Source organism: Petaurus breviceps, unplaced genomic scaffold, assembly GCF_028583685.1.
Source record: "Petaurus breviceps papuanus isolate PSGF00001 unplaced genomic scaffold, PetGlider_PUasm1.0 90775, whole genome shotgun sequence".
NCBI lineage: Eukaryota > Metazoa > Chordata > Mammalia > Diprotodontia > Petauridae > Petaurus > Petaurus breviceps.
This window is the reverse complement of record NW_027187342.1, coordinates 12,426,218-12,453,357: the sequence shown is the minus strand read 5'-3', so window position 1 is coordinate 12,453,357 and position 27,140 is coordinate 12,426,218. Positions and strand designations below refer to the sequence as shown.

The following is a 27,140-nucleotide window of genomic DNA, read 5'->3' as shown; positions in this document are numbered from 1 at the left end:
TGGTGAGTTATTAGAAACTTAATTTTGACAAAGGAACCAGCCATCCTTTACAAAAATAGCCCCTCAAGGTCTCCAAGGGAACTTTTTTGGTTCCCTTATTCTAGTCCTCTTCCCCTTTTAGAATGTAAGGAGCTTGAAGGTAAGGGCTGTCTTTTTGCTTGTATTTTTATCCCCAGTGCTTAAAACAATGACTAGCACACAAATAAACCCTTAAATCTTGTTGACTTGACTTTTCTGATAGCTGGAAAACAAAAGCCTCAATCTGCGACCTATTTATAATCCACTTTTGATCATTCTTTAAACTTATATAATTTTTCTTTAAATTCAGGAGAAAAAAGATCACTTGTGGTTCTGAGAAAAAAAAATCATGCGAAATTTAATTGCACACTCAACAAACAGGTACAGCTGTTTTTATTTTTCATAGTTTTGAAAGAATTCCAGGAATAACAACAAAATCTGCTTTCTTGAAACCGAATATTTACTATTTTTATTAGATTGTATCGACAGTTTTCAGATGGATGACAACTGGAAGCCCAGGTGTAAGAACTCAGAAAACAAAGTCTTCCAAACTACTAAGTATTCCACAGGGCAATTACTCTTCCACCACAGCTGCACAATATATGTATGTGCCAGACAGATGCAGTACGTCAACAAGATTACCGAGTATTCACCTGAAGAGAAAAGTTACATTAAGAGTTTAAAACCCTAGAATCAAAGAATTGTGGAGAAAGGAATTTTTAAATACCTAGTCAAATCACCTCATTTTATAGATGAGGAAAATGAGAATTAGAAGCGATGTGACTTGCCTAACAACAGACAGCTATTTAGTAGAAGTGAGACTAGAATCTGGATATCCTAATTCCTATTTTGTATTTTCTCATTGTACCACACTAATATTTTAAACTCCTGTTGTAACCTTTCAAATTAGTGGCATATTCAGGTCTAGGAAAACCCCCAGTCTAGCACTGAACTTTCCCAATTAGATTCTCTGCAGTCCTTGCAACTATACTTGGAGTTTCTTCAGCTGCAAGAGTTTAACATGCTATACCAGGAAGAATACTGGTTTTGTACACACAAAGTCCTTGCTCTGAAACTTTCTGTGTAACTTGGAGCAGGTTACATCAGGCCTCAAAATCACAGAATTTTAGAGTTGGAAGAGACTCAATGGCCAACTAATCCAACCAGTTAGTTCTGCTATAACACTTGTTCTGCAAACTTGAATTTGCTTCAAGACTGATTCATTAGAGAACATTCTGAGCATAAAGTAAGCCAACTTATGGATGAGAATGCAGAAAATTACACTGTTTCACAATAATTCACAAGTTTTAATCCTTTGGATGTTCATTTCCACAAGCTAACTCCAGGTCTTATTCAGGGTAAGGTGCCACATGTATCGCGCATCTTCTGGTACAGTAGCTGGAGGTGGAAGGTTGGTCAGAGCCCTAACTCCTTTGGTTTCTCAGGCTGGAATTTCAGCCTGCCCAACTTGCATGAGATTTTGCTAGCCCAGTTCATAGAATCTGGGGTGCAGGCCTCATGAGCAGCAGCTTGGGCCTATGCCATTATATATTTATGTATTTCTTAACTAAATCATTTAACACATATAAAACTTACCATCTGTTTTAGATTTACCTTTATAAAATACGTTAATAACGAAATTTTTGAGTGTTGTGAGACTCTAACCCCCTTTCCCCATAAGACTGTTTTTTTTATTGGTCATGCTGCATAGCACAATGCTTTTGGAGAATGGAATGTCAAGTTCTAGGAGAACTGGCTGTACTCTCAAAGGCATTTCCTATTACCATATAGCTGACAAAAGGTCATCCAGCCAATAGCTGAAGGCTTCCAGAAAAGACAAGCCCCAGAGCCTATCAATGTATGGGTAGTTGACATGAAGCCTAAATTTGCTGCTGCCACTTCTACCCATTATTCCTTGCTTTTCCCTCTGGGGGAAAACAGATATAATACTTGTACTATCTAACTCACAGCTTTAACAATCAGATGAGTTAAAAAGTACCAAGTGCTTTATGGTTATAATTATTTTGTTTCTTATATGGCATGGCTTACTGTCCTCATTGCCCTGCAATTTGTCAACCTTCCTTTGCTCCAGCTGCATCTATTCCCTACTGGGGACAAGCATCCATTTCCAGGGAAGACAGACAGCTAGTTGTACAGTTGGAGCTGAGAAATTAACTTGAGGCTCTTCCTGAAAAGGAGGGAGTTAGATGCTCTGAAGAAGAAGCTATCTATCCTCCAAAGAATGATACAATAAAGCCACAGAAGTTATGAGATGAAAAAAGTTCCTCCTTCTGAGAAGAGAAATGAGGTAGAGAGAGGATGGAAGAAGGGATGGAAGTGTTGATTCTCTGCTGGTACTAATGTAGCTATTTGTCTACCTAATAAGAACAAAAATGTCTTAGAAGACATTATTAAACAAATTATTAAAATAAATGACAACTACCCACTTCTGAAGAAATCACATGGGCACAAATGCCCAATGCCAGAAGGAACCTAAAAAGCATCGTCAAGGGTTGACAACTGTTCGTTTTTCTCAACTATACACAAATCACATATTCTTCACCTTTAACTCAGTAACCTTATCTCCCTTCTACTTAGCCAAATAACATTTCTCTTACGGTCATTATTCAAGATCTAGTGCCTTTTAGAATTCTTTAACAAAAACTAACTTTTCCTTGTTAAAACCACTAGATGATAGTACAAGATAATTTCAACCCCTAAAAGAATAATTATTTGTGACCCATTAGACAACATTAATGATATATAGTTAGTTATAATTAGTATCTCTTGAAACTGCAGAGAAACCAGACTCATAGTTCATTAAGTCTCTAATCACTAAAATGTTTTACCTACTAAAAGGAAATGGCCAAAGGACAAGTAATTAAAAAATACTGATTGATCCACTTGGGTTTCCAGCATCTCTAAATAAAAACGGAAACAGTAACTTTTTATTTATTTTTTTTCCTAAGTAGAAATGAGGTCTGTATTTCTACTTGAAAAAACTCTTCTGCATGTAGAATCAAATTTTCTTGTGCTGTAAATGGAGTTTCTCGAGGAACTTTTGGTTAGCACTTCATTTGCCTGCCTGTTTTACTCTTTTTCAAAATGCCTCAATTTCTAAATGGGAATTTACGTCAGAAAAATATAATCTAAAACTTACCACATCATCAATCTTGAGAATGCTTCGGACTGTTTCAGTAGCTAGGGTCAGAGCACTGACCGATACCAACAAAGGTTGAACAACTAGCTCCTCCAAAATGTTGGAAATTCCACCCTGAAAATAATTATTTCTTTCTTTTAGCAGTATACTATTTAACAAACATGTCAACAAAGACAATTTAATCATTATTCCCTTAGCAAAGCTCACTGAACTTGATTTTCTCTTTAGTCTAATATTACAAAAATTCTAAAAGTCAGATTGTTTCCTAAGATGGCTTGGTAGTATTTCAACTAAAATTGGGAAAACACCGATTTCAGTTTTCTTTCTTCCAAGAACATTTTCAACATTATGGATATTATTAAATAGAATACTTTTCTTCACATTCATTACTGGGCAGGTCTTTTACAGTTCCATGTATTTTTATGTCTCAAAGTTCACACCAACTTTTCCATTTCACAGCTGGACCCTTATTAATAACTCATATTCATATAGTAATGAATATTTAAAGTTTGTGAAGCATTTTCCTCATGACAACCCTGTAAGATGGATAGGGCAAGTATTATCCCTATTATATAAATGAGAAAAATAGCCTTAGAAAGGTGATATAGAGCTGGCACAGGAGTTCAGGCCTTCTGGCTAGAGTTTTTTTTCTATTGTACCATAACAGTACTAGGCCTTTATCAATACACACGAGTTATTCCAATAGCCTAACTTTCTCTGTCTGCAGTCCCGAAGAAAATCACCAATTTCTTCAGGAGTCTACTATTCCAAAATCTTCAATGGCTTCCCCACAGAATAACATCCAAGATCCTTCCTTATCCCTGCATTCAAGTCTATCATGTGGCCTTGTTCTACCTTTGCAACTTTATCTCTCACTATTCTTCCAAAACAAAACAATTTGTTTTTCTTTTTGGAGGGCAATTAGGGTTAAGTGACTTGCCCAAAGTCATACGTCTAGTAACTGTGTTAAGTGTCTGAGTCTGGATTTGAACTCAGGTCCTCCTCCTGACTCCAGGGCTGGTGCTCTATTCACTGCACCACCTAGCTGCTCCACCCCCCCCCCCAAAATTTAAATGTTCCCAGGAAGATATTTATTTAGTTCTGATAGATAACTTCACTCTTTATACTTTTATTTCCCCTGACTAGAATGCCCTATTAGTATTGCCTCCAGATCTACCCAGACTTTAAGACCTCAATCAAGTGCCACATTCTCAATTAGTAATGACAACAGCTACTATTTATAGCATCTTTAAGAAAAGATATTATTTTCTCTTCCTAACAACCCTGGGAAGTAGGTTCTATCATTATTTTACAGATGAAGACACTGAGGCACAGAGAAGTTAAGAGACTTGCACAGGGTCACACAGCAAGCATGTGCCTGAGGTCAGATCTGAAATCAGGCCTTCCTGACTCTAGGTCTAATGCTCTATGCACTATGACACCTAACTGCTCCAACACTGTTCCAGTAATCTTCAGCTACAGGGCTCCTATTAACTATTCAATGTATACTGCCCTGTACTGTCAGTTTACTTATTACATATGTACACAATGTCTTCTTGGTAAACTACTTAGATACTGGAAGTTAGAAATCCTGCATTATACCATTCTGGGACAGGTCTAAGCAGTTATTTCCTCAAACGCAGCCTTTGCTGGACATTACTTCACTATTTATTCCAAAAGAAAACTCCCTCTAGCTACATCAGAATGAATCTATATTCATTTCATACTTGCTTTCCTTATTAGTTCTTATAAAAAATACTATACCGATTTCTGAAGCTTTTACACAAACAATTAAGCATGTATATATCAGGGGTTCCTAACCCGGGATCTGAAAACTTGCTTTGACAAAATACTGATAGCCATATTTCAATAAAATTGACTTCCTTTATACTCCTGTGCATGTTATGCATTTAAAAAAATTATCCTGAATTGTCTATAATGTTCTTAAATTTCTAAAGGAGTTCACAGCACAAAAAAGGTTTAGAATCCAATTTAGAGGGTACTTATGTTATCTGTCAAGTACTTTGCTTGAAGTAAAATCAGTCATCCTCCATTTCTGAACATGGAGTCTTGCTGATTTTACCTGGATATTTCCCCTATCCATTCCCTTCTTTCTACTCACATGACTTATTTCAGGTACTCATCAATTCTTGCTTAGACTACTACAACAACCTAAGGGGGTCTCCCTATCTCAAGTTTTTCTTTACCCTCTTGAATTCATCTTTTATGCAACTGCCTAAGGGAAAACCCTACAGCTCCAAGAGCTTCCTATTACTTCTATGATCAAATACAAACTCCTTTGTTTTTACACTTAAAGCCCTTCACAATCTAGTTCCAGTCTTTCTTTCTATATTACACAATTCCCCTCCAAACTGGAATACTAGCCATTTCTTACACATGATCTCCATCTCCTTTCTCTATGCCTCTGCAAGCACACCTTCCTCACCACTCAGTTCAAGTACCAGCTCCTTACACGAGACACCTTTTTTTCTGAATCTTGTTCTCAGCTGTCAGTGACACCCTCTACAAAATCTTACTCTGTGTATTGTATCTATGTATATACATACACATTGTGCCCCAAACAGAAAGGAAGCTCCTTGAGGAGAGGGATTATTCATTTTAGTCTCTTTATCCCCCATGCCTAGCATAGTGCCTGACATAAAGGATATACTTCATAAATGCTTGCTGATTGATTTAAAAAAAAAAAAAATTACCTTTCGGACATTAATCCCCGCAGTGGTCTCTCCCTGAGCATGCCGATTTCTTAATTCTGTTACTGTAGAAATGGGATTAAGGCCTGCATTTTCAGCTAGAGTAGATGGAATGACTTCCATAGCATCTGCAAAAGCACGGACGCAGTATGACTCCATCCCCCTCAAAGTGCGTGAATATTCAGTTAAACGCAAGGCCAGCTCTATCTCTGGAGCCCCACCTCCAGCAATCAGTGCTCTGAAATTGACAAGATGGGTTTATGGCACTTGTGGTGAAGACTCTTTATCAATGCAGATTTACATAAAACCACACTAAAACTTTTGGGACAATATCTGTATGTATATATGTATGTGTAAAAATATAAAGATATAAACATATGGCCAAAGTACATAGAAATCATTTACTAAACTATCAAAGGGTAAAACTGACAAAATACATCACCTCTTTTTCACTAAACAGCGAATAACACACAAAGCATCATGAAGCGAACGCTCAGCTTCTTCGATCACCAATTTGTTGGACCCACGAACAACAATAGTAACTGTCTTTCCAGGGCTTGCACAACCCGTAATCTACAGCAAATAAGCAGCATTATTAGCCACACAGTGGGGGAAGAAAGGTAGCAAAGTCAAATTTAATCATATGCTTACTTTGAGCAGTTTGCCAGAACCATTTAAGTTGACCTCCTCTGCTAGCTCAGCAGAGCCAAGCATTTCAGGAGTGAACTGGTCAATATGGGCAACTGGTTTGGTTCCAATCGTCTGTAAAAGAAAAGTCAAATCACAAAACACAATGTTTATAAAAATGTAGAACATAACTCATACTCATTTCATAAGGGTTAAAAAAACTGCTTACCTTACAAATAAATTCAATGTCTTCTCTTTCAATATCCTTAACCACCATAATCTTCATTTTGTTTAGGAAATGTAATGCAAGATCACTAAGAGCATCCCTAGAACAAGCCAAAAGTTGAAATGCTATCAGTGATTCTGTCCATGTGAGAAAAAAAGCTCTATTCTTTTCAACTGCTTTACAACATTTTCTTTTACCACTGTTGTCATGACTAAGCAGTTAATCAGATAATTTAACTGTTTATTTAACAGTTGTTTTAACTGTCTGTCAAATGGGTTAGTTCAAAATCTTTTGTAAAAATAAAGGTCAGATTTCTAACACCATATTGTTACTAAGTATAGTAAAGATAATCAAAGGCTAATTGGAAAGAAAACTTTTTTTTTTGCCTTTTTTGAAGGGCAACTGGGGTTAAGTAACTTGCCCATGGACACATGGCTAGTTTTTTTGTGTGGGTGTTAAGTGTCTGAGGCCGGAACTGAACTCAGGCCCTCCTGACTCTGGGCTGGTGCTTTACTTACTGTGCCACCTAACCACCCAAGAAAACTTATTTTTAAGAGAAAATACCTTGGGTGTTACAATTCCTCTGCTAGGATGAAATCTACTATTACAAGAAATTTCTGATATTTCATTCACGTGGGTTGTTTAATCATTTCAATCCTGATTCTTTGTGATCCCATTTAAAGTACAGTGGTTTGTTATTTCCTTCTCCAGCTTATTTTACAAATGAGGAAACTGAGGGAAACAGGGTGAAGTAATCTGCCCAAGATCATACAACCAATGTCCAAGGCAGGATGTAAACTCAGACCCTTCCTGACTTTAGGCCTGGCACTCTATTTACTGCATCACCTAGCTGCCCCTATTGATGTGGGCACATCCTACAATGATGTACACAATTCATGCACTTACCACTATTATCTCTCTCTCTCTCTCTCTCACACACACACACACTCACTCACTCATGCTCACTAGAGAAGGGCTTTACCTATGTGCTAGGGCTTTCCTCTCTTTTGGCAATGTATGGGTAACACCAGAGAATGAAGGCTGTCTACTCATCACTTGTCATTCCTATGCAAACAACCCAGCTTTCTCCCATCCTCCTCAATTACAGATTTCTCTGATAACAACTTTATGCCACTTCTACATAAATCTTTATCTGTAATATGTTATAGTTGCTCATAGTTACCACACAACTGTACACTAACCACTGAGTGCTAGTTCTTCAGATGCTATGTCTCACAGAAGGACCACTAGAGGGACATTGGTGTTAAAAGATCAGGGAGAAGCTTGGGGTAAATTAAAAGAACTATGCAGTTTCCCAAAGGCACTCTAGTCTCATATTACTATTTAATTCTGAGCTCAACTCATTGTCTACACGTAGTGGTTGTCCAAGATGTATGTATGCCTCACCAGGGACCTCATCTAGGAGGCTTTACAGTATTTCTGGGTTTAATGCCATCAGCATAATGTCCTCTTCCAATAGAAGCATCTGGGGGATCTCACCACTCTTAAGTAATACCTCTTTGGTTCGAGCTCTGCCAATGCCAAGGAGGATGAACAGTGCAAACCCCTTAGGTGACTATACTGTTTCATGCTTCATTTAATAATTTAATAACTGGAGTTGTAAAAGATATCTGGTTTTGCACCTTTTTTTTTTTTTTTGCTTTTTGGAGGGCAATTGGGGTTAAATGACTTGCCCCAGGTCACAAGGCTAATTTTGTGTTAAGTGTCTGAGGGCGGATTTGAACTCAGAAAGGTGAGATTTTCTTGATTCCAAGCCCAGTGCTTTATCCACTTTGTCACATAGCTGCTCCACACGAGGAGGAATTAAATCTAGCAACTTTAATAGTCATGCTGGATAAGCCGCCATGGGGGAGAGGGGGAGAAAACGTGAAATTCAAGGAATTGAAGCCTGTAAACTAAAAGGAAACAAACAAATTAATAAAAAAAAATAGTCATGCTGGGCTGGATTTATCCAGGCTCCACGAAACATTTCATGAGGCATCTGGTTGTTTCATGCAAATGAAGAAATACGATAATACCCCATGAATTCCAAATTCATCAATTCATAGTCTAGAGCAGAAGCGTCCAACTTTGGAAACACTTAAACCAGATTAAAGTTTAATTGGGGAATACTTAACCAAATAAATAAAAATACAACATAATGTTAATTTGTGGTTTTCTAAATCTGTTTGACACCCCTGGTCTAGATAGCCTATCATGCCCTTTGCTTTATAATCACATTATTTTTTTTTTTTACCTCTGAGCCCTACTAAAACTAAAACTGAAACCTAAAGGATAATCCCTAAATTGTCCTCTTGCTCAGTTATTATCAGGCTTTCCTCAATTTGTTTAAAATGAACATTAATCTTAAAAAAAAACTTAACTAATCAATGCAATGAGCAATCAAGGCTACAGAGGAAAGATGATGAAATGTTACCTTTCTGATGGAGGAAAGATGGGATTCAAGGAGCAAAGGAAATGTACATAGGGGCATGGCAAATGTGTGGATCTGTTTAGCTTGACCAATGCTTACTTGTTAAAAGGAATGTGTTTATTCTTTTTATTTAGGGGAAGGGATTTGGGGAAGCTAGCAGTGAAGACATTTAGAGTGAAAGAGAGAAGCAGGATAGCTTTGAAAATAATTTATTAAATTTATTTTAGTATAAAAGCAACAGGCATGTAATAGGTATGTGGTTTCACATACAATACTCTTTCTGATGTACTTTGTATATGAAAATGTTTATTCTTTTTTTGGGTATTCTGTTAAATTAAGAACAGCAATTTTTTTTAAAAATATGCTAATACCACTTTTCTACAGGGCCAATTTTGTCTTCTGGAACTTGATCTTCTCTATAACGCTCATCGCTCATACTTTGTAATCAGTGTGTTCCTTTATGCCTATTTGCTCACAAGCCACCTGAATTTCAACTATATGAAGTACCTATCAGTCTTCCCATTGAACTAGCCCCCTCTTCCATCACATTTTCCCACATGCTCTTGGGCTCTACTGGGTATCTGACTTTCTGTTAGAGCATCAGGAAGACAAAGAAAGTTTGTCGACTTCTAAAAAGGATTCTTACCCACTGCCTCTCTTTTCTCCTTTTAACACCTTGAAATGTCTTCTATTTTAAAAAATAAGACAGTATTTCCTTAAATATGTTCATTAATTAAAACATTTCTCACCTAAAATTTTCATGGTTTTACTATAAAATTCTGTTTACTAAGAGCTGCTTGATTAATACTCATCAATCAGTACCTTCAGCTGGTAATTTTTATGCTTGTTTTGGTAATCACTCAAGAGAAATTTTATGTCACAGGTTTAGAGATTTTCTAGAAGTATTAATGATTCTCTTCGATAGCTAGCTATCCTTTTCTATTTTCTAACTAGCTTTCATTAGGTCTGATAAGAATTACTTTAATAAAAACTAACATAAATGTTGGGGTACTTAGAGTAGTACTGAAAAACCACCACTACCATCAACAATAAACAACAGATTGTTGTACTACGATAGCTGTTAAGATTACTGTAGCAATTTTATATACCTCTGAGGAAAAAAAGGTATCAGCATATATATTTTCTGTTTTTAAAATGAAATTTAATATTTTTCAGTTAATTAGCACTAATTTTCTCTCCCTTCAATTTTTTTGGGGGGGAAGGGGAGAAGGAAGAAAAGCAAAAAATAAAACCCACATAACAAAGAAGCACAATCAAATTCCTACATTGGCCATGTCAATATGATAAAAATACATTTTGAGACAGCCTCTATCACCTTTTAAAGAACTCTGCATCATATAAATCATCTCCACTAACCTAAATCATAAAGTTTAGAGTAGTTCTAGCTTTGCTTTAATGAGTTGATATTGGCTTGAATTACTTGAGATCTGAGTCAGGGAAAAGAACTCCCTGAATGCAACACTGCTATATGGGGAAAAAGGAGTTACCTTAAAATTTACCTCAGGAATGTATTGTGGAATAGGGACCGCCCTGGATCTTGGATTATAACTACAAAGAATTCTATTAACATATTTGTATATATTTCTAATTAGAAAGTAAAGTCAAGTAAGTTTTAAAATCTTAAGATATATTTCATGTCACTTACCTTAGAATAGATTTCTGTATGAGGAGTACATTACATCCAGATTTCTTAATTTGCTTCACTAAATTGAGAATATAAGCTCTCTCTTCTCGCAATACTCTGTCCATTTGAGCATAGTCAGAAACTACAATTTGATTATCCATCTGTTGAAAGGGAATATGAATATTGTGCATTTTAAACTTTCAAGAAAATATATTAGGAATGGTTGGTTATGATTAATTAAATATACCATACCATAAAAATGCTACCATAAAAAATGACGAGTACAAGGAATTCAGAGAAACATGGGAAGCCTTGTAAGAGGCATTATGGTACCATGAAAAAAAAAAGTCACTGGCTTTGGAATTAGAGACATGTTCAAATTCTATCTCTACTCCTACTTAACTTTTATTTTTATTTTTTGCTGTTTGGAGAGGGGAGGGCAGGGCAATTGGGGTTAAGTGAATTGCCTAAGGTCACACAGCTAGTAAGTGTAAAGTGTCTGAGGTCGGATTTTAATTCAGGTCCTCCTGACTCCAGGGCTGGTGCTCTATTCACTGTGACACCTAGCCGCCCCTCTACTCCTACTTACTGTGTGACCTTGTGCAAGTCACTTAATGCCCAAAGTCTGTTTCTTTATATGTAAAAGGAGAGGGCTGGACTAGCTAACCCCCATGGTCTCCTTTATTTCTTAATTCTATGACCTTATGAACTCATTACAATGGGAGGAAAGCACAATAGTATAAACAAAAAACATTAAAAAGTAGCTATAGTTAAATGTAAAAACCAATTTTATCCTCAAAGAATAATTAATAAAAACCAATTTACTCCTCTTGGTCACGTGGGGAACGATGTTTTACATATTGTTGGTTCCTTTGTTGGTTTTACTTAACATTTTTCTGTTATAAAGGAAGGTTTTATACAGGAAGGGATAATATAAAGATATAATTGGCATAAAAAGTGAAAGGCATCAATAAAAATGTATTTTTAAAAATATACTAAGCATAAAGATGATATTCAGAATTGTAAGAATATTTTCTTTTTTAAAAAAAGCTCCAAAAGATATAACTCTTAAAAGCATAAAAAATAATTTTAGACAATCCAGTTCTACACATTTCATTTGTTGGTTAAAAAAATCTTAGGATTTATGCTACTTTAGGAAACCATGTACCTTGCTTTATTAATAAATTTAATTTTATCCTTTTTCAAGTTGGAGAAAATCCACCAATTTATGGCTATATGACAACACAGAATCATCATCAACAAACATTTGTCAAGGCTTTACTAGCGCTGTGGTAAGCACCAGGGTACAAAGAAAAACAAAAACCTGGTACTTGCCCTCCAGAAGACCACACTCTACAGGAAGGAACCAAGCCGTCAGTTGGGATGACTAGTGATTCGCAAGTCAGGACAATACTGCAACTATAGCATACTCAGATGACAGTAAAACTTCTGATAAAAATTCATCCTATTTTTGTGAGGAAACAGGCTATATGAGGGTAATCGTCATGTCCCTCTGAAACAAGTCTGAACTCAATAGGTAATGAATAATGTGTCAATGTGTCTTTTTTTGTCAATTACACCAAAATATTTATTGTAGTACATTTTGTGATGGCTAAGCATTGGAAACAAAGTAGATGTCCATCAACTGGTGAATGGCTAAACAAATTGTGGTACATGAAATACTACTGCAATATAAGAAATGATGTGAATGAATATGGAGAAGCATGGAAAGATTTATATAAATTTATGCAAAGGAAAGAGAGCCAAGAAAAAATATAAACAGTATCTACAACAATGTAAATGGAAAAAATGGCACATCAAAAAATCAGAAGTATCAAGCTCCAATGAAGAGATATGAAGACACCCCCAATCTGCCCCTCGGTGGAGGTGTTACATGTTGAAGATATTTGTGGACTTTCCAATGTAACATTAAATTATGCTGACTTTTTCCTATGCTCTCTTTAAAAAAGTCCTACTGTTTGACATATGAGGTGGCTTTCAGAAAGAGGAGAGGGGAGGGGCATATGGGAAACTATAGTAAAAAAGGAAACTGAACACAGAAAAATTATTTTAAAAAATTAACTTAAAAATTAAGCCCAAATGTCATGGTTCTCAAATTTGCATTTGACAAAGTTGGGAGCAAACTCACTGGATGACAGTCATGACCCAAGAAAGTTAGGATAATGAGCAAGATCTACTCTAATAAAACAGAAAATCCAGAGTTAAGTGTCAAGTCTTCCACTTTGTCTTAAAACATTAATTGTTCTTAAGGTACATTCTCTTTAGTATGGTGTTCAGAATAAGATACCCATAAAAGATATCTTTAAATAAAGAATTGACACATGGAAGATAAATTAGACTTGTTTTGCTTGATCTCAGAGGGAAGAACTTAAAGGACAGAAGCTACAGAGAGGTAAATTATCAGCTTGATGTAAGAAAAACATCCTAACTGAAGTCCTAAATTTGTCCAAAAGTGAAATGGGTGTCCCCAAGAGGAGGTCTTCAAAATGCTATAAGACCATTCAACAGGAATTATTGTAGAAGATCCCTAATGAGGCATAAATTAGACTACTAGATGACCATCTTCCAACTCTTAAATTTCTTCAATCATCTGAAAAATATGTCAGGACAGTCCTTTTAGTTGGAGACTATTATATAGATGCAACAAAGTAATATTTTAGGAGTGGAAATGTTGGAAGGGCATTGGCATGGGACCAAGACTGGATTGTGCCTCAGCTACTTGTTTTTACTTATGTCTGTCATAACAGAGAAGGTGAAAGAAAGCCCAAGATAATTATTTGTGTTAATATTCTTTTAAATTATTTTTAATTTAAAAATGCCTCTGGGAAATGTACTATGTATGGTGTTGTTAGAAAATTACTTGACATGCTGACTTTAAATATGCTAACATTGCTTTCTCCAGGATAAAGACACTGAGGTGATTTAGGTTCTTTCCCATTTACTGGTGCTCAGCAATCTACTGACTCAAACAGTGGTAACAATCAGAATCAGATTTACTTACATCTGTTTTAGGAGCAGATAAACAAAACTGAATAAGACCAATCTTGGCTTTCTCAATTCTGGTTATGCCAGTATTTGCCACCTTCTGAGTCAGGACCAATCCTTCCACCAGTTCACAGTCATCAATTGTTCCTCTAAGTAAAATAAAAAAGAAAGTATTAAAGAATGCAAGTTTTAAACCTGAAGTTGCCAACTTTTAAAAAAATAATAGAACTTTCATAATTTACACTGGTCCCACTCATAGGCACCTCTCTCGTCTTATTCCTCTAACATAATGACACTAAGAGAACAGATTCGTATCTACTATCAAGACATTCAGAATTCTCACAATGATAGAACCACCAGAAAAGAAGAAAAACCCCTGATATTATTCCTACTACCTGATTTCAATTTTGTCACAGAAATCATGCTTATTTGAAACATTAACTCTGATTAATGAAAAAGTAATAAATATAGATTTTTCTTACCCAAGCTTCTTAACTATTTTAATGTCTCGAAGATCTACACTAGTAGCTGTTGTTGGGTCAATCACCTTCATCACAGCATCTACACTCATTGGAGAAAGCAGGCTTGAGTACTGAGATACAACCTAAAAGTATTTAATTTTAAAAAAGGTCAGCTTTAAAATATGTAAAGGAAAACTGCCTACTATAGATAAACACTAATTTCTCTAATGATAAACATTAAAAAAATACCAGTTTGGGAGAAATTTTTTTAAAACTTTACTATAAAAACATTTTCCTTCCACTTTTACAGATGACTTAAGTTTCTCACCAATACTGTGTTAACATTTTTTAAAAGCAAAAACAAGATGAACAATTTATTTTTTCAGACAAATAACATACTCTATTGGCATAAAGCAACACTAGGTAGATACTCATAGACCCACAACTAACATTCCCTGGTATCTTCAGGACAGGAAGAAGCTTCATTCAATATTATAGTACTGGCAGAATAGTTCTAGCACATTTAAAAGCGCAATCATTATGTGCACAATCCAGTCTTGGTCCCATGCCCAAAGATCAGGGAAAATGTATGAGTCTGGCACTGAGAGAAGAAATGGAGTTAAAACAGGAAAGTCAGGAAAAGAAGATGCTAGGATGTTAGGGATTACCAAACTTTAAGTAAAATTTTAAGCATTACTGTGTTAACATTTGGGTTTTGCTGAATGATTAACAAGGGTAAGGTCACATTTACATGGCACTTAAAGCTTGCAAACCTAAAAGGTCTATGGAGGTGTTTCTGATTTAAGACAAAGGAAAGAGTCTTAAAATGTTGCTCTACAACTACAACTATGTTTTCTCTCCAACTACAGAGCAAAGAAAAATTTCCCCATTTCTTCAGTCTTCATATCACTGGAAAGATTCCTCAACAAAACCAAAAGGGCACAATTCCAGTAGTCTTTAACTCTTCATACCTTTGAGTTTAGTGAAGTGGTTGCACTATTTAGCAATGTTTCTCTGTCACTCAGTTCCACTGGCTGTGACATTTTGGTTAAGACTTCAATACCTCTATCCAAAGCTTTTTGGAATGATTCCGAAATGATGGTTGGGTGAATCCCTGTCAAGTTTAAAACTCAAGTTGTTAGTCATTTAATTACCACAACTACATCTTATTTACTATTGCACATTGGTTATATTGATTTAATATCTACATTTTAAGAATGACATTGATTTTTTTTGAAAAGCAATATGACATTATTGGTTGAATTATGGTGTTTCTTTCCAAGAAAACCAGTCTACATTAAGTAAAGGAAAAATAAGTCTTATCCACTCATGAAAAACCACATTATTCCAAAATGAACCCTAATAACTTTTCTATAGAAAATCATCTTTATCCTACTACTACTTAGCAATAACAAAAATCCAACCTACCCTTTTGAAGAAGTTTGGTACAGGAATCCAAAAGAGATCCAGCAATGATAACAACAGATGTGGTACCATCACCAGCTTCAATATCTTGTGCTTTGGAGAGCTCCACCAACTTGAAAAGAAAATTACAGAAAGTGATCCAATTTTAAGTGACAGGGCACATTAAGACCTAATTTAAGTAACAGGTCAACAGTCCTTTTAAGGTACTTTGATAGTCCTGGCAAGATCATGAAGCTCTGGCTACACATAAAGCTTTAGAACGGATTTCAGCACATGCATGTATGTCAAATTTAAAAGCCAATGCAAAATCAAGTTGCTAAGAGGGAAAAAAATCTAATGCTATAGTGTCATAAATATGCCTTTCTGGAAAACTTAAAATTCCACAAGAGAATGCTTATCCCCCAATATATCTAGGTAAAAATTTGGCAAAACTGAGGGAGTAGGCGCATGGAGTGGGGCAGGAGGAAGATGGATAGCAGAATTTATATTTCCCTAGCTTCATAGAACTTCATGTCATGATCGTTAAATGATTCTAGAATGTTCACTCCTCCATACAAGGGTTACTTATTTGCCTCTTCATGATATGGGAGTTAATTGTGTGTTCTCAAAGGCTGTCACAGAATACATGCTCTGGCTGGTCCTAGCAAGGTAGAAAAATTAAGATAGGGATAAGAATACCTAGGAACAAAGACACTCTCTAGGAGGTTGGTCACCAAATAATTAAATGTCAGCATTGTAATATGGAAGTAAAAAAGACTAAAAAACCTTTCTTTCAAGAAGTGGAGGAGTTTGAGAGTACTATGGACACTGAAATGACATTTCTGAAGAAACCATTTTGAATAGGGATCTGGTCACAGACTAGATGCTGGTTATTCAGACACTTAGTTCAAAACTAGGTTTGTCAGTGATTTTTTTTTAGAGTGATTCTCTAATCAATGAATGAAAATGAATATAAGTGGCTACTATGTGCCAGACACTGTAGTGAACGTTGAGGATACAAATACAGAAGTAAGCCCCCTCCAAGAAATTTATACTAGAACATTATTAAGTTCACAAGAAAGTAAATAGGGCATAAATTTAAAAAAAAAATACAGAGTTATGGGCTGGGGGAGACTTGAAATAGAGAGAATCAAGAAAGACCTCTTGAAGGAGCTGGCACAAGAGCCAGGCCTTGGAGGTACTAGGTGCTCCAGAAGGCATGTGCGGAGAGAGAATATGCCAGGTGTAGAAGGTGCACAGGTACAATAAGAAAAAATTAGGATGACATGTAGGGTAAACAACGAGGATGTCTGGGCTAGTCTAAGTGCAGAATAAAGGACAGTAATCTACATTCAATTTGAAAGGATAGGTTGGAGCCAGATCGTGAAGGACATTTGATGCTGACCAATGGAGCTTTCATTTGATCCTAGAGGCAATGCTAAACTGTGAAAGGATCAGACTAGTTCTGTGTTATTTTTTTAATTGACATTAGTTAATTGATTTTGTCCAGTAACTGCCTAAATTATGGTTGTCTCTGAAATTAGTTCAGAAGTTCAGCTGGTCTGGAATGAATTAAATTAAATCCAGTTCTCCTGTTAATCACTCCTATACTTGCCTCAAGGAAATCTGCTACCCTTTGGGGATATAGGTGGACACCAGGGGAACTAGTCTAACTGCATTTCTGTACCACCAAGTTATCCTTCAAGGAGTCTAGTTTGCTAACCAAAAAAGTCTAGTCCACTATCTCTAATCCTGCAGGTGGACTCAAACAATGAATATTTTTTTAGTCACAGAAGAGGATATTGCTAGCCCCTCATTCCCAATTTCCAAACAATTATATTGTCTCCTACTTCTCAGTTCTGTAACCAGTCATATTTATTTGGACATTCATGATACTAAGCTCTTTTAACCAATCATAACCTGTTCTTTGCCTGTATTCACCAAAGTATAAGAGAGCTATGCCCCTCATTTGGAGTCTTGGCTTTGCAGAGGAAGCTAAGATCCTATTTATTGGTAAATTCCTGCTTTACCAATAAACTGTGTTCAGAACTTTGTGCCTCAGTTTACCTTAATTTTAACTATTACAATTGTAAAGGGAACATACTGTGTCAATGGACAGAATGCTCATGCTAACAAAATTCACAGATCCTTAAAGTATCGAAATAACAAGATGTAACAAAAGTTCATCATACTTAGATGTCATGGAAATTATAAACTAAAGTTTAAATTAAGATTAAAAAGTAGTTTGTAACATAAAACTATTTACCATCCTGGCTGCTGGATGCAAGACCTGCATTTGTTTCAAAATTGTAGCACCATCATTGGTAATGGTCACATCACCTTTTCCATCTTGAATCTATAAATTTTTTAAATGAAAAAACAAAACAAAAAAGATAAAATTTCTTTAGTCAACATTAATTTGGTTTCCAAAAATGTTCTGCTCATATTTAAAAGCAAAATGGTAATGTCTATATTATTGTTTCTGTATAATGCATCCAATTTCATAACACCCAAACACTTTCACACTGACCTTTATTTTATTCTTGCAGTATTAGCTCCATTTTATTGACTGGAAAACTGAGGCTCCGCAAATGGAGTCTCTTCACCACATTTCACAGGTAAATAGAAGCAGTTAGGTAGCATAGTGAACAGAGAGCACTGAGCCTGAAGTCAGCAAGATCTGAGTTCAAATCAGCCTCAGACACTAGCTTTGTGATTATGGGCAAGTCTTCTTCTGCCTGTTTCCTCAATTGTAAAATGGAGATAGTAAAAGAACTTACCCCCTAAGGGTGCTATGAGGATTAAATGAGATACTATTTGTAAAGTGTTTATCACAGTGCCTGGCATATAGTAGGCACTTAATAAATTATTTCATTCCAAATAAAACCCAGATCGCCTAACTTCTAACTCCTTTCTAGAACTCATTCAGTACATCTCTATCTTAGTGAAATCTCACTGTTATTAAGGCATGTTCAAATACTCAATAATGATATTGATGTATAGTTCTTTGCTTTGCCTTACCTTGTTCAGGTCTTAGGACTATAATTGTTTGATAAAAGGAGCCTGTTAAGAGTGACTTCTCAAATTCGTATAGCACTGATATTGATATTTTAAAATTGTATATAATTAACCAAATGCTTTCTTTTGGTAGTTCCTTTACAGCTAGTTTTATTTCCTTTTCTGAGGCTGTATTATTTAAGATCTCTATTTGGTTTTCTGTTAATTTTTGAAGCTATTTCTCATGTTCTCAAGTTCTGTTATCATATGTGTAGTAGCTTAGGATAATTAAATTTTTTCTTTTTTTTTGGCATATTCATTTGCTCTTTTGCTGATCTGATTTTCTGCCCTATTCTTTTTGGTTTCCAGCTTTTGTGTTCATTTTAGATTAACCCTCTAATTTAAAAAATGCATATTAAATTAATTAATCCTCTCCTTTTTTATTTTGTTAATGCATGGTTATCAGGATGTAATTTCCCCTTGTGCTTTAGCGGTCTCCCAGAAATTTTGTTAGGTGTTTCATAATTATTGTTTTCTTTCACATAATTGTTTAGGTTTCAATACTGAATACTGATTTTTAAATTTTACACGAAATCCTGTTAAACATACTATAGCAATTGATTAAGAAAATCACCATTATCACTAAATTGGACTTATATTAGGGATTCAAGAATAGTTCAACATTAGGAAAACAATCAACATATTAACAATGCCCAAAATCACATGACTATCAACAGCTGCAGAAAAAGGCTTTGGTAAAGCACAACACTCTCTTATGCCAAGAAGTACTGGCAGAGAGGGGATTTTTTTTAACATAAAAAGTATCATCTAAAACCCAAACCAAGCACCATAATTAATTGGGACATACTAGAAGCTTTCTAATAAATACAGGAGTAAAACAAGGACAACAACTCTCCCCATGCTATTTTTTGACAAGAGTTCTAGAAATGCTAGGGATAGCAGTAAGCATTAAGTTAAAGATATAAATATAGATTAAGAAGAGATAAAACTACTGAAAATATGATGATTTACTTAGAAAATTCCAGGGAATCAGAAAAGATACTAAGTAAGATAATAGTTTTGGCAAAGTTGCAAGGTACAAAATAAACCCCCCAAAATTAATATTTTCATATAATAAAATCTAAAAGTCAGTAAGAGAAATGGAAATCTTATTCCATGTAACTACATAATACATAAAATACTTGGGAATCAATCTACTGAAACCCACAAAATACTTATATAGATTCAATTACACAGTCTTCCTTAAAGAATTAAAGGCCAACTTAAATAGCTGGAGAAATATTCAATACTCATGGCTGAATAAAAAATACTCATTTACAATTTTAATGCTATATCAATCAAAAGGAATACTTTATATAGAACTTGACCAAATAAAATTCATTTGAAGAAATAATGTAGGGGCGGCCAGGTAGCAGCGAGTAAGAGCTCCAGTGTTGAGAAGACCTGGAGACCGAATCCCGGGCTCAGACACTTAGCACCCACCCAGAAACACCTGGCTGTGTAACCTTGAGCAAGTTACTTAACCCCAATTGCTTAGGGGTGGCCAGGTGGCTCAGTGAGTAAGAGCACCGGCTCCAGTGTCAGCCCAGAAATAACTGGCTGTGTAACCTTGAGCAAGTTACTTAACCCAAAAACACCTAACTGTGTAACCTTGAGCAAGTTACTTAACCCTAATAAAAAAGAAAAAAAAAAAAAAAAAAAAAAAAGAAATAATGTATCTAGAAAGGGAAACGATGAAAAAAAAAACCGTTGGGAAAAGAAGGACTAACACTTCCAGACCTCAAAACCATTTGGTATTGGTTAAAAAACAGAGATGTAGATCAATGGAACTGACTATGTAAGAGAATCAGAAACAATGGAACTCAATAACTATAAATTACTTCTGGAAAGAATTCTTTGATTTAAAAAAAGACAAAAAACTTGTTGTAAAAACCAGAAAGCAGTCTTTTAGAAATTAGGCTTAGATATATATTTTCTTTAAACATTTTCTCTCATGTCCAACTCCTTGGGGGTTTCTTAGCAAAGACACTGGAGTGATCTGCCATTTCCTTCTTCAATGAGGATATGGAGACAAACAAAATTAAGTGACTTTTCCAGGGTCACAAAGCTACACAGTCTCTGAAGCCATATATGAATTCAGGTCTTCCTGATTCGAAGTCCAGTGCTTTGTTCACTACACCACCTAACTGCCCTAGATGTATCATAATACACAGTAAATTCAAAATGGATCCATGATCTAAATAATAAAGATCTAGTGCAAAAAATTAAGAGATCATATACTTTTCATAATTATAAAAATGAAACATATTTTTACCCAAAGAAGTGATAGCGGCAATTACAAAATATAGAAGAGATAACTTTGATTACATTAAATGGAAAAGACTGCACAAATTTAATGCATCTAGGATGAGAAGGGAAATGGAGGAACATGGAAAAGTATTTGTATCAAATTTCTAAGAACATATCTATCTATAGCTGTCCATATCTATATTCAGTCACATCTTTCCCTTCTCCTCCCTCACTCTCAAAAGCAATTCTCTCAAGAGATACTAATAGATGTATCTGGGTCAAAGGATAAATAAATGAAGTCCTCAAAAGAATTATAAACTATCAACAGCCATAGGAAAGAATAATCCAAATCACTAATAACAAGAAGAGTGGTAATCAAAACAACCCTGAGTTTTCACCTCACATCCTGCAAAACAGAATGATAAAAGATGGTAATAATCTATGTTGGAGCAATTGTGGGAAGATATACAATGTAGTACACTGTTGGTGGAACTGTGAATCAGGACAACCAAAATGTAAAGCATTTAGAATAAAATAAATAAAATTATTAAAATGTCCATACCCTTTGACCCAGAGATTTCACTACTAAGCTTATACCTAAAGTCACTGAATCCCCACAAATATCAAAACAGCTCCTTTTCCCAATTACCCCAATGATACCTTTTTATTTCTAAGAATGGTATAAACCAGGAAGCTGAAAATTAGCTCTAACTTAGGCTATGATCTTTGCACATCTGAGAGATGGATTAGATTACCATCATAAAACTGGAAGAGACAGAGGAGCTAGGCAGAGGGATAAATGGCAAAGATGTACAGATTTATAGGTTTTCCAGACTCAGAGTTTATTACATGATTTCAGTGCTTGGTTTGCAGGTCATTATTCACCAACACCTAATACAAGCTTTATAAAACATCTTCATTTAGGGGCGGCTAGGTGGTGTAGTGAGTAAGAGTGCTGGACCAGAGTCAGGAGGACCAGGGATCAGTTCTGGCCTCAGATACTTAACACCCACACAAAATAACTGGCTGTGTAACCTTGGGCAAGTTACTTAACCCCAATTGCTTAAACAAAAAAATCTGCATTTTAAAAACAATGTTTCCCTTTCCTTATAAGCAATTATAGTCCAATTAATAGTATTCTATAAATTTTTTTAAAAAACTTACCATTTTGTCCATTCCTTTCGGTCCAAGGCTAGTTCTAATAGCATCTGTAACAGCTGTAAAAAGAGAAGAAAAATTCAAAAAATGTTATTTTTTGACATTTTAAAATTGTCCACCTAGCAGAAATATAATGAAGTCTTTCCATTTTTTTTATTGCAATCCAAATATACATTATTTCATCTTTTCATTGTAAGGTCACTATGTACAAGTACTTGGGATTTATTCTATAATATTGCAAAAGGAAAACTAAGTTTGTAGACTCACCCTATTTTTCTTCAAATATCAGAAAGCTAAGAATCCAATGAGCAAGTTTTGTACTCTGTATTTCCTATCTTAAAACAAATGAAATTTGGAATTTTAAAGCTATTGGTATAATAACTCAGGTGTTGCTATCAATATTCAGAGACCAAGAAAACCTAAAGTACTGTACTTAAACCTAACCTGAAATCACAACTTAGTCACAGATAGCTGAGAAGTTACCATAGCAGGAATAATGAAACATTTATTCCATTGGAATAAAGGACAAATTCTTTTCTTCGATACATGACAGCTTGAAATCATTTAGAAGAATCAGTGTAACATTAGCTATACTACAAACTACATTGTAGAGAAGGCAGACTATAGCAATGTAAATAAATACTAAAAGATAAGAGAATTCAGGTTAAATATAATGCTGGTTCTAAAAGACTGAAAGTAAAACACTCTTCTTTCCTTAGCATTACGAACAGTTGCTTGGGCTATCAGTCACAATCCCTATTATTAGACAGCTTTGGTTAATTCTTTTTTGTTAGGAACTAAGGAAGAAAGAACTGCTTATTGGGAAGTGAGAATGTGTCATCAAAACAAAATGTGGGATTTAAAAAAAAATTATGCTAATTAAAAAATGCTTTTATAGGTCACTTTTATCCATCCAAGTTATTTTATTATCAACCATCTCCTTTTAAAAGTTATAACATCTAACTCAAGGGTCAAGAAGGCTTAACTTTCAGAAAAGCTAAGTAAAACCCACCAACTAAGGCATTTAAAATCATCTTGAAATGTATAATTAACTACTATATATGGAAAAAAAGCAAAGTGAATTCCTCAAAGTCAGTGTTTCATTTTTGCCTTTATAACTGAGTACCTACTACAGTACCCTTTTACTCACCACAGGCACCTAATAACCGTGTGATGAGCTGAATTAAGCAGTCATTACCATAGGGATAGGAACCAGTACTGTGAAGTTCATTAGTATTGAAAATTTCTGTAAGAGGAAACTCTCTCCATCAATGCAAGTTGGCACCTTCTATGGATTTAGAGTTGCCTAAGTGCACTGAAAGGTTAGATGACTTGCCCCCTGGGTCTTCCTGGCTCTGAGGTCAGTTCTCTATGTTATACCATGATCCCTCTCTTGGAGAATCTTAAAGCATGTAGAATTTCAGAAGTGAAAGGCTGTTTGATGCCATCTTATTGGTGAGGTGAAATGGCATAGTGGAAAAAAGAATAGGATTAAGAGTTTAAAGATCTAGGTTCAAATTCTGACCCTACTACCTACCACTTTGTGTGACCTGGAATAAGTGGTTTTGGGCCTTGGGTTCTCCACCTGTAAAATACTAGTTAACTGTCATTTTATATAGTACTTTCAAGCTTACAGAGGTTTATATAAATCACTTCATTTAAGCCTCACAATCACCAAGATATTACCATTCACATTTCTGACTATGAAAATGAGGTTCAGAGGGGTGGCCAGGTGGCCCAGTGAGTAAGAGCATTGGCCCCGGAGTCAGGAGACCTGGGATTGGTTCTGGCCTCAGAAACTCAGCACCCACACAAAAATAACTGGCTGTGTAACCTTGAGCAAGTTACTTAATCCCGATTGCTTAAAAAAAAAAAAGGAAAAAAAGGAAATGAGGCTCAGAAAAGCTTGCTCAGTTACATATCTGGTACAGGTCTTTCTGAGGTTCTCTTCTTGTTCTAAAATCCTGTATCTTTACAAATCCTATAACTTTACCATTAGGGAAACTGAGCCCTCAACTGAGTGAATGGTTCATTCAAAGATAAGACCAATTGTTCTCATCCCCCAGTTTCATTATTAGACTTTAAGGTCTAAGTCATTAAGTTAACTTTAGGATTTGGTTTACATATTTATAAAGTAAAGGCATATAAATTTTTTTTTAAATGCCCATAGGAGAAGGTACGTTTTGATAATGCAGTTATTCACCATATGCCTACTGAGATATACTAATTGTACCAAAGCCTTCTGGTCATCCTCTCCTTAAAGCAGGCAAAAATTCAGACAGTACTACATAAAAAAGTACTATATATAAAAAAGGAACCTCTTTCAGCCCACCTGGTACAAAACTATAAGATACCCTACCTTATTGCAGGCCCAAAATCTAATTATAAGTATGAAATTACATTTTATATTGAGTTTTTAAACTTTCTGATCATTCATTAAACAACTATTTATTGAATTCCTACTACATGCACAACACTGTACTATGCACTGGAACTTTAGGGCTGTTATTCTATGATTTCACAGATTACGAGGGAGAGGGGGGGTAAAGAAAATGATAAAGTACATCCTTTGCTTTTCATAGGCAATAATCCACCCCCTAATAAGTAACAAACTGTTCCCTGTCATCTTCTAGGAGTAAAAAGGTATTCCCTCCTTTATACAAAAGGGATTTTGGAACTAATAATAAGTTACATTTATATAGTGCTTCTTACAAAGCTTTTTCTAAACTGATAGTCAAGAAAGCACAAAATGGTAGGTAGAATGTTAGATCTAAAAGTTCTAATCTCCCACATTTGAAGAATGAGGTCCAAGGAAGGACTCGGGCTAAAGTCATACTATAACTTTTTTTTTTTGCTTTTTGGAGGAGGGAAGGCAGGGAAATTGGGGTTAAGTGACTTGACCAAGGTCACACAGCTGGTGTTAAGTGTCTGAGGGTGGATTTGAACTCAGGTCCTCCTGACTCTAGCACCATTGCTCTATTTAGTGTGCTACCTAGTTGCCCCCATACTAGATCTTAACGGCAGAAAAAGTCAGAATTTGTTTCTTGATGATTAGAATCCAATATTCTGTACACTAAATTAGCATGCCACACAAGCACAAATCCCTCTACCAGTCTTAAACCACAAGTCCTAGATTTAGTTACACAAGACCATACTTTTTTTTGGAGGGAGAAGGGTAGGGCAATTGGGGTTAAGTGACTTGCCCAAGGTCTCACGGCTAGTTTGTGTGTGTCTCTCAAGTGTCTGAGGTCGCATCTGAACCCAGGTCCTCCTGACTCCAGGGTCCATGCTCTACTCACTAGCCTAGCCACCCAAAACCATACATTTTTTGACCAGCTCCAGGCTCACATTCAGACTTTCTACAATGTTTAATTATGATGTAAAAACCTCTAATTTTTTTCCTTCCAGTACTTGGGTGGAAATACTGCAGAGGTTAACACTTCCTCACTGTGCCCTTATGGTACTCTTATTTAACTGTTCATTTCTACAGTCCTTTTACTACACTGATTTCTTTGACTCTCACAGAAACTCAATGGAGTTGCTACTACAGATATTACTATGGTTACTGCACATCCCATCACCTTTCTCAAATTAGTGTATGTACAGATACACATACAAACACACATGCATATATATGTAGCTCTCTCAGGAAAAAGTGATCTCCCTTCCTTGTCTTTGTATCACCAGAGCCCCTGACTCAGTGTCTTACACATAATATGCTCTTTATGTTTCTTGGATTGATGGATCCTCATTTTACAGATGAGGTAACAGGTTCAGTGATAGTTAAGACTAACCCTTACTCATACAGCTACTAGGACGAGGGGTAGGGGCTCCTATCTAGTTTTCTAATGACACTCAAGTGCAGCCACTTGAAAAATCCGAACAGAAGAACTAACAAAATGCAGATCAGCCCCTGGTCCCAAGTATTGCAAGTTTGTGGATTCAACAAATATTTTAAGTTACTCTGAGGATTCTGACGCCGGCCACCAGCAGACCTTTATGTTTTGTAGTGGAGAGCATCGATAAATTTGGTGAATGCCACAATCTCAGTGGAAGTCAATCAGTCAGCTAGCATGTATTTAAACGTCTCCTATGCGCCAGGCACAGTGCTAAACGATGGTACATAAAAATAAATAAAAGCAAAAGACAGTCCCTGCTCTCCTTAACAGTTTAATGAAGGAGACAACATTAACAATTACATGCAAATAGGAAATACTCAGGATAAAGCAGGAGTCTTGTAAGAGAGAGAGGACGAAGACTGATGAGCAGGAAAGGCTTCTTTGTGGTTTTAACTGGGACTTGAAGGAAAACCAGGGAGTCCGGATCATAGTGATGGAGGGAAAGAGGGAAAGATTTCTAGATATCTGGGTGAGTTTTGGGGATGGAAGTGGGGAAGGAGGCTGAGGCAATATGTGAAAAAGCACCGTGAAGATAAGATGCCGTGAGTAGGAAAGGAAGAGAGAAAAACCAGGGGGAGGAGAACCGATCGTGAACACATGCTGGGCGCCGGGATGGAACTGAGCGACTGGGAAACCCGAGCAGGCCCTTCGGAGCCACTCCCCAAGGGCAGCCATCACTGAAGCTGACTCAGCCCACAAAGACCCCCGAGCTAGGCCCGGCCCAGCCAGCGGCCGGCAGGGCGCAGGCGCGGCTCCCGCGCTCGCTACCTTTGGCGGCAGAGATGTTGCTGAAGCGGATCTGGGCCGGTTTGTCCCTGTCCTGGTAAGCGCCTCTCCCCCGATTGCCAGAACCTCCGGCAGGCCCGTTGTTCCTGGGACCCATGTTCTCCGGCATAATCGGTCAGGCTCGGCGCGGTTCTGTGGTGACTCAAGAGCCCCGGATGGACGAGGATTGTGTCCGACCCGTGGACTAACGGTGTCTGACCAACGCCTCCACGAAGCTTCCAGAAATCAGAGCCGGCGACTGAGCGGAGGAGGGCGGAGGCGGGGCGACGGGTCCTGCCTCACAGCACGGCACCTGCAG

General features: G+C 36.3%; 1 protein-coding gene across 1 annotated transcript; it reads right to left on the bottom strand.

Annotated features, from left to right (window-relative positions):
* Positions 1 to 375: 375 nt before the first annotated feature.
* Positions 376 to 27,140, bottom strand: CCT4 (chaperonin containing TCP1 subunit 4). Its single transcript, XM_069069019.1, has 14 exons — positions 26,825 to 27,140; positions 22,164 to 22,216; positions 17,959 to 18,048; positions 15,717 to 15,825; positions 15,260 to 15,402; positions 14,310 to 14,431; positions 13,844 to 13,976; positions 10,843 to 10,982; positions 6,746 to 6,842; positions 6,541 to 6,651; positions 6,332 to 6,462; positions 5,893 to 6,127; positions 3,179 to 3,292; positions 376 to 671 (listed from the first exon to the last, which is right to left on the bottom strand). Exons 1-14 carry the CDS (start codon positions 26,949 to 26,951, stop codon positions 657 to 659), a joined length of 1,620 nt encoding a protein of 539 aa, XP_068925120.1. The 5' UTR covers positions 26,952 to 27,140; the 3' UTR covers positions 376 to 656.

Excerpts from the sequence above, each read along its gene's own strand:
- CCT4 (XM_069069019.1), bottom strand. The coding sequence starts at position 26,951 with ATGCCGGAGAACATGGGTCCCAGGAACAACGGGCCTGCCGGAGGTTCT. Across the intron at positions 22,217-26,824 it reads CAACATCTCTGCCGCCAAAG|CTGTTACAGATGCTATTAGA; the intron begins GTAGCGAGCGCG and ends CTCTTTTTACAG. Across the intron at positions 13,977-14,309 it reads AAAATAGTTAAGAAGCTTGG|AGGAACAATTGATGACTGTG; the intron begins GTAAGAAAAATC and ends TATTTTACTTAG.